At 31.1% G+C, this 8,233-nt stretch overlaps 1 protein-coding gene across 1 annotated transcript in view; it reads left to right on the top strand.

The window, feature by feature from the left end:
• Positions 1-2,414, top strand: part of LOC134270832 (adhesion G protein-coupled receptor L3-like) — a 115,987-nt gene extending 113,573 nt beyond the window's left edge. Inside the window, exons 18-20 of the mRNA XM_062753081.1 lie at positions 510-635; positions 1,928-1,984; positions 2,165-2,414. Coding sequence (XP_062609065.1) covers positions 510-635; positions 1,928-1,984; positions 2,165-2,200 — 219 coding nt within the window. The 3' untranslated portion in view covers positions 2,201-2,414. The remainder of the gene's footprint in view (positions 1-509; positions 636-1,927; positions 1,985-2,164) is intronic.
• Positions 2,415-8,233: the final 5,819 nt, after the last annotated feature.

The raw sequence follows: 8,233 nt of genomic DNA on the forward strand, positions 1-8,233 counted from the left end.
TTATGTTTTAACATTTTAAAAAAAATGCCAGCATTATTTGATAAATAAGTGTACTGTACTAGTGAACATGTAGGTGATAACACAGCCTTAACCATTAAATAAGTAGATACTAGTGTAGTATATGATGTGTACTCTTGTATCTTTTAAGGGACTTTTCATTTTTATCTCCAAATGCCTTTTAAGTAAAAAGGTAAGGACAGTAAACAACAAAATAATGTAGATATTTTAAATCTTATTTTTTATTTAAATTCATTTTTTTGTAAATTAAAATGATAATATTTAATTATCATTATTAAGATAAATCTATAAGATAAGATAAAAATTTATTTAAAGTCTGGTACATCAGCAAAAAACTGAAGCTCTAAAGAGCTAATTTCCGTTTTTTTTCCTTAAGTATGACTTTAAGAAAAAAAAATTGTATCCATAATCACCAATTTAAATCTATTTTGAGGTGTTTACTTATGCTGACTGTAAGTGCTGGATAAGCAAAATAAAATTCTATGCTTCAGATCAAAAAGTCGCTTTGTGAGAGAATATATAAAAGAGATTCAGAAAATTGGAGAAGTAGACTCATTACATTACCAACCAGTAATCCGCTGTCCATGAAAACAAAAGAGTTTTCTTCCTTGTCAAAAGTGAGTATTTTGTACATAAAATAAATAAAACAAATATAACTTAAGGTCAATTTAAGGGGATGAAGGACCTTAAGCGAAAAAAATACCTGTCGTTCATTTTTTTCATATTTTGCATATCTCTAATTTAGTATGTCCCACATACCGTAAAGCAGATATATCAATAGGTTTCTAGACTTACTTTTGAGATATTGAGTGACAAAAAACAAACTTTACAGTGACCAAGTGAAGTTTGGATTCTCCATGTTTCTGGGCCCATTAATCGGTCAATCATGGATTTTTTTCAGCATCGATAAAATTTATGTCAGCGAAATTGTATCTTTTAAAATACTTCAGAGTGTGAATATGGTTAAAAATTCGAAAAAGGAAGATTCTTTCGTCACATCGCATCTGGAGACGGAAAAATGCTTACTTTTTTAGACAACTTAAATAACAAAAAAATTAATTTGAAAAAAATCCTATCATTTAATATTTGAAAATTAACGTCGAAATGCAAATTCGTCATATTATTGATTAACTGTAAAAATATAAAGATTGGTTAAGCTGAGCTCAATATTGCACAGGGCATAGTTAAACAAGACATGAGCATGAGAAAAACATGTCATATTTACATTTCTCGAGTACGGCAAAACTATGACTTCACACATTTGCGAAATAAGCGAAGTAATACATAACTAAAAATATATTTCCGTCAACAACCATGTAAAAAATTTTTTGTGTTCTGTAATTCATAAAATATCCCACCATGTACTGATCATGACACGTTTTTATATTATACTACCCGTGTTTTACCTTGTATATAATCTTACTGTACTAAGATCCACTACGACGTCAGCGACTCGTTGGACGCACAGTGTAGGGAAACAGAAGAGTGGATCAATCTATTCCGTAATTTGAAAAAATTTGGAAGAAAGTTTGAATGTTTTTTGATATTTTTATACAAGATGGCGAACTCAAACAAACAGTCATTTTTTTTTTACAAATACGGTGGATTCAATCTGGTTTTGTTCATATTTTATCAGAGATTATGACTTAATTAAAATGAGCCACGTAACCATACATTTTTCGTCCCCTTGTACAATTATACATATGATGACATTGTTTATTATATTTATGAAAAGAAATGTATCGAATGATAACATGTTGATGTTTAATCTATCTGATAAGGTAAACGATATAGAGAATTTAATCAATTGTATGTGCTTTCAGTTGGAATAGGATCAAGAAAGTATTTAAAATAAAGGATTTCTATAATTGTAAAAAAAAATTAACATTAAAGTTTATTGATATTAAAGATCCAAACTGAAGAAGAAGATTCTACGAAAGAAGTAAGCGAAGGGAATTGCATCAGGGTATCTTCTTAGATACATAATTTAATGTCATCTTTTAATTACATCTTAGTTATTTTTATTAACTTTTCTTCAATTATAATTTTTTTTTATTTTGAATCTTATATTTTTAATTTTATTAAATTAAAAATAATAATATAAAAGCAAAATTCAAATGTATAATGTGAAAAATTGATATTTCAGGGTATTTCTTTCAAGAGTAGAGAGAAAAAATTATAGACAATTGATTACAACATGAAATAATATCCACTAATTAGAAAGAAAAATGGAGAAAGATCCTTTGAAGAAACTTTCATCACTAAAGCAGCGTATTAAAGACTTCATATAATGTCTAAACATAACTGTTGCTATCGTGAGCCTTGTGGAAGCTCATTTGTATCCTAATCTTGGCTCTGAGATCAACTCTCGTTCAAACATACGAATTTTATCAAAGATAAAGTTCTTGTCAAAAGAAGAACAATTTATGCATGGGACTTTTTAAAATGACCATGAGCATAGGTTCAATGAAAGGTCGCCACGGCTAAATGTTATCATTATGTTGATGTCATAATTGAATGCCTAAATTTCACATTCTCACAATATTGTAAAACAACCAACAAACAATCAGTCTTTTTTTACTGTTGATTAGCACTTTTAATGTTTAAAAGATACATTAATTTATTTATACATTTCCCTTTAGAATGGTAATTTCAAATCGATTAGTAAACCTTAATTTAAATAATCGAATAATACTTTTTTAGTTTGTAGTTTTCATTATCATACCTTAAGTACACCATTTTAAACCATAATGCATGTATCTTTGAATATAATTTACCAATAAGATGCTCAACCTTATTTTTTAATATTTATTGATAAAGTCAATTGACAGTTAAAGTTTTTGTTTCATTAATTACACGTACACATGAAATAATTTTCGAAATAGCTTGCATCTAGTCCTTTTCCTTTGAAATTAAAAGGCATTCAGATCAAATCAGAATATAAAAAATCAACAGGAATGAAGCTTATTCTCACCTGTGTTATACGATAAAGGGTAGTTTGAGATAGGGGTGGTTTTGTGTTCTTTTATAATCCGCTTAGCGGGCTATGCAGCGTAAATAGCCCTAAATTAATTTATATCTCATAACATGTATAACACAAGATAAAACGTAAATTAATCTTCATTTCTTTTATATAACATTTTCGGGTATAAAGGACCACAATTTGTGCCTATTCACTTAAAACATTAGTTAAATTTGATAGTTTTGTCACTTTTTCTTGCAACAAATTTTCATACAGGGAAGAAGAAGATGGTTTTAAATCTATTCTGATTTCCATCTTTCAATAATACTATGTAAAAACTCCCCCAATGACTCTACCTCATATCAGGAAATGTTAAGAATGAAAGGAAAATTTAACAAATGAGGACGGATTTTAGATAGTCGATCGGGTTAAGTGTAGTAGACATTATTAAGGCTGGATTTTAAAAAAAAGCATAAATGGTATTTCAGTTAGTGATTGAGATGCGCCCCATAAGTAAAATCATAGAGCCTTAAGTTAGAAACAGGATTTTCAGGAAAAAAAAAATAAAAAAAGAATGCCTTTTAATAATAAAAGGTCATATACGAGGGCTGTTCAATAAATAATGTCCTCGGTGCTCAGAAAGAAGCAAAAGACGCTTTTCAATGATTTATTCTTCATGATTTTATTAATTAATCTCTTTTAAGTAAAATACATGTCCGTAACATTTTTTATCCAATTTCTGGTCGTTTTTAGAACTCATTTTTGGGTATGACCCTTAGTATACTGGAAAATGGCAGATCCAATGATTTCCCGGATTTGTTTCTTCCTTCTGAAGGGTGTTTTTTCCAAGTTTGGAAGTTGAAACAAGTCAAAATGTCAAAGATCTGGCGAATATTGTTAATGTAAAAAAACATTAACTTTCTGTATATACCGAAAACCCCTTTACTCTTCAGGGCATGCGGGTTTGGACGCTGTCTTGAAGAAATTCAATGTAGTGGATTCCTGATTCTGGGTCCTTCCTCTAATAAACCTTTTGATTTTTTGGCCAAAAAATTGCTTTCCAGACTCCTCCAGAAATTAAACTGTCTCTCCGAATACGATTTTGAACAACAATACCACTAATGTTTAAGAAAATTACATATAAATCTGTCTTTGTGCTCTTGCATACCTTTGCTTTTGTCAGACATTCGCCGTTTTTACCGAGTGCATCTTATGGCAAATTTTGTTTTGAGGGTTTTAAGCAATAGATTCATGTTTCAATATCTGTTTGAAAATAAAACAAACGTGGATAACTACAATTGTTGATATTAATAAATGATTGTTTAGAATTTCGTACACGCTGTCGTTTTCACTCATTTTTCAAAATATTGGGTGACCTTTGAGTAACAAGCTTTTTTACCATCAAACGTTTCTTAAATACAATGTAAACTACCCCCGATGTGATGGCTATCAAATTTGCTATGTGTTTTAAATAAGGATATGGAAATAACGAACAGTATTCAATCTCAACGTCCATTAAACAAATATACAAAACAAGAGCAGAGCAAACACGGACCTCCGAAACATCAGAGGTGGGATCAGGTGCCATGGAGGAGTGAGCATCCCCTGCCGACCGGTCACACCCGCCGTGTGCTCATTGTCATAATCAGGAAATAACGGAAAAAATCCGTAGTCAATTCAGTGTATAAATAATGGACTAACAATTGGTATGAAAAACGTCAGTCAGCATTTCATTCAATGATAAATTGTATTTGCTGACAAGGTCATTGTATCGACCATAGAATTTACGAAATGATGACTTTAAACGAGACTGTTGATATTCTTGTTTCATCAACTTGCTTGTCAATAATTTACCTCGTTTAAGAAATTGTTCATACGTAGAGCATGCTCTTGCGTATCGAATCAACTGAGATATAAATACTCCGTATGCAGGTGATGAAGGTATATTGCTGCATAAGTAAGGGAAGTTGACGATAGAAAAGTTAAAGTCATCACGTTTATCATATAGCTTGGTTGTTAGATTACCATTTGTGTCTTTTTCAAGTAAAATATCCAAGTATGAAGCAGATGTGTTGGACTCTGTGGTATCTTTTATCTCAAGCTCACCAGGATATATCGTGTCGACGTAGGAATGGAAATTATCATTATTAATTGACAATACGTCGTCGATATATCTAAATGTCGAGTTGAAGGCCACAGCAAGTGTTTTTAAAGTCAATCATACATCATTAAATATTATTTGTTGAAATTTGGCGAACGGTACATAAGTTGTTATAATTTTTGTTGGCAAGGAGGGTACCTATTTTTAATGCTCATTATATCATTTTTTATCATTGAAATCCACCTGCTCTTTTGTCTATAAAACAGGCATTGGTTGCTGTAAATGTCACATTTTTCAGTGAATATTTCTCCGGGATTTTTAACAAGTTTTACGGCAGCTTTAAGGAAGCTTTTATTTTCACTCTAGTTTACTGATTCTTTACAATTCATTTATAATGCAGTGTCTCGAAAAGCCCTAGTTTCCCAGCTTCTCACTATGAAACTATGTGATGAAAAGTGGTCACATAAACTGTTTTAATTTCATGAAAGATTCAATAATGAGAGAAAGTCAAGTTTAATGTCATATAATACCTGTAATGTATGTCATATAGTTCAGGACATTATTCATTGAACAGCCCTCGTAGCTGTGTACTTTAGAATGAACCCAACATTTTGATATTTCATCTGTTAATCTTACAAAAATGCCGTGAAATGATAAAGATTTGAGCAGTCGTGAACTTATAAACAAGCATATACTTGTAAACACTTCAGAATAAACACTTTATAAAAATACGGAAGTAAAAACGCCCAAGCTCTGGTATAAACTTGGTTATTGTTATTCTATTTTTTCCAGACGTAAATAGATAATTTATACATAAAGGAGAAGATGATAATGAACGTAAAGTAATCTTTAACTATGAATAATCTGAGACAAAACCTTGGTCCGTGTTCCATCGGGGGTAAGAAAACCTCCTCTAGAAATTGAACATGGATGGACAATGCTTCAATTACTCAGCCATCAAACTATGATGAAGGTTTTGTATAATACTTCGAAATCATGTTGAAAATAGTAATAATAGACAATTCTTCTATATTTTCGAAGACGGTATGGTTGATTTTGTACTTTGTCTTTGATTAACTTTGTTTAAAAAAAAATTTTTTTTTGGATCGAATTATGTCTATTTTTCATTGTTCTCAACACGACGTCGCACTAACATACGAGGGTTGATCCAAAAGTAATGTCACAACTTCGATAAAATTGCTATAAATCGACGTAAAACAACACAATTACACATGATGAAAGCTTAATTCATTTCAAATCAGACCTGAAAAATTCAAAGGAATGTGATGTATACTTTCCAAAATATGGGATTTTAAACTGTGCATTTATGGTAGTCGCCGCACCTAAATATAATGTCATATGATGGATACGCAACGTCATTCTTTCAAGCGTTTTCCCTTTATTTCATCACAAAATATTTCTGATTCGCAAAGGCTTTCACCAATTTCACTTTCTTTTTAAATTCTTGATACCATTATACACTCAATCTTTTCACATTTAAGCCCTCGGTCAAAATATTTTGAACAGTAGCAGAATACAAACTTAAAAATTCACATGTCACTCTATCCCTCTGTGTTTTTTGATAACGTCAGACACCATTGAATGTTTCCGTCCAATCTCCTATCTTTCGGTCTTCTTGCCCTCTGCTGATAATTCAATTGACCCACCATCCGACCAAAATTGCTGAAATCATCAATTACGAAGTCTTTCATTTATATTCTTTATTCTGTGTGTCTTATTTATTAACACAACTGTCGCTAGTGATGATTCCCATATTTTGAAGCAAAAATGCATTACACTTCGTCGAGCCGTTTTTTTTCCCATTTCAACAATTTCGACAATCACTTTGTTCACTTCAACAGAGTAAAACAACAATATTTATGATCACAAATACCAATACCGTCATTTAATTTTCAATAAAAGACTAGAAATTGACTTGAATTGTGTCTTTAAAAAAAATTAGAGATTAGGTGCTTTTTTAGAATCTTTTTAATGTGTTTGTATTTTTCAATCTAACAAAAAAATACACTTCAAAACTGGACGTTCAGTTGTGACGCGGCGACACCCCCTATGCTCTATATTTTAAACATCTATAAAATAAATTCAAATAAACATTATTAAATGAAAATTTCAATGTTAATTAGATTTGTATTTGTGCATCTTTTGGTATATTGTATTTGATAATATGACGCCAAATATAAAAGATATGGACACTGTGACATTACTTTTGGATCAACCCTCGTACAACTCGTTGTCATTAACAAGCTAGTGCGTCGACATTAACGCGCTAGCGCATTGTTATTAATGCGCTTGCGTGTTGTTGCAATGGCCCTAGCGGGACACAATAGATTTTGGAGTTGAACTTGACTTATAAATGTGTATGTTCTATTTCTTCTCTGTTTCTTTGTCGATTAAATGTATCACATTTATCTGTCTCCAGGTAGAAAAGATTTCATATGATTCATGATAATTAGTTAAGTCTTATAAAGTCTTAACATCACTTATTATCACTTTCTGATGACCTCTATGTCATTTTACCAACAATGGATTCAGTTTTAGAAAGATTAATTTAGTATTAAATACAAAAAAACTCCACAGTGGTTTCGACAGAAACCAAGGCTTGTGAGTGTTTGTGAAACACATAAGGGCAGGGGAAAAGTGTGTACAACATCGCTATGGCAATCATGAAATTCTACATTTCTTACTGATATCCATATCAGGGCTTCAAAAGCAGTAGATGAAAGGTCCAGGATATATGAAGCATGATCTCTGACCCACCAGTAATACAATAATAAAGAACTTCATATAAACTCATAGAACAAGATTCAAGCGTCCACTAATCCGAAGGAATAAATATATAATTTGTGACAATAGTGATGTACCTTGATATTGTCAACCAATGCACTGATTTAACCTGGTCTAAGGGCCCCCTATTCCCGTGATTTCTAGGAATCCATAAATGATTTTCCCTCTAACTTTATTGCAACAGAACAAATTAAGCTATTCATATCTTTATCAAATAAAGAATTCTTTCCTCATACGACATTGACAAGATAAACCAAGAAAACACAACATACAAAGTATATATGATTTTATTATAAAAGGCACATCATCTAGAACTTTACAATATAGTTTACTATTAAGCAATACAT

The sequence above is a fragment of the Saccostrea cucullata genome, unplaced genomic scaffold, assembly GCF_032062105.1.
Source record: "Saccostrea cucullata isolate Sc308-1 unplaced genomic scaffold, CSIRO_AGI_Scuc_v1 ctg4445, whole genome shotgun sequence".
Classification (NCBI taxonomy): domain Eukaryota; kingdom Metazoa; phylum Mollusca; class Bivalvia; order Ostreida; family Ostreidae; genus Saccostrea; species Saccostrea cuccullata.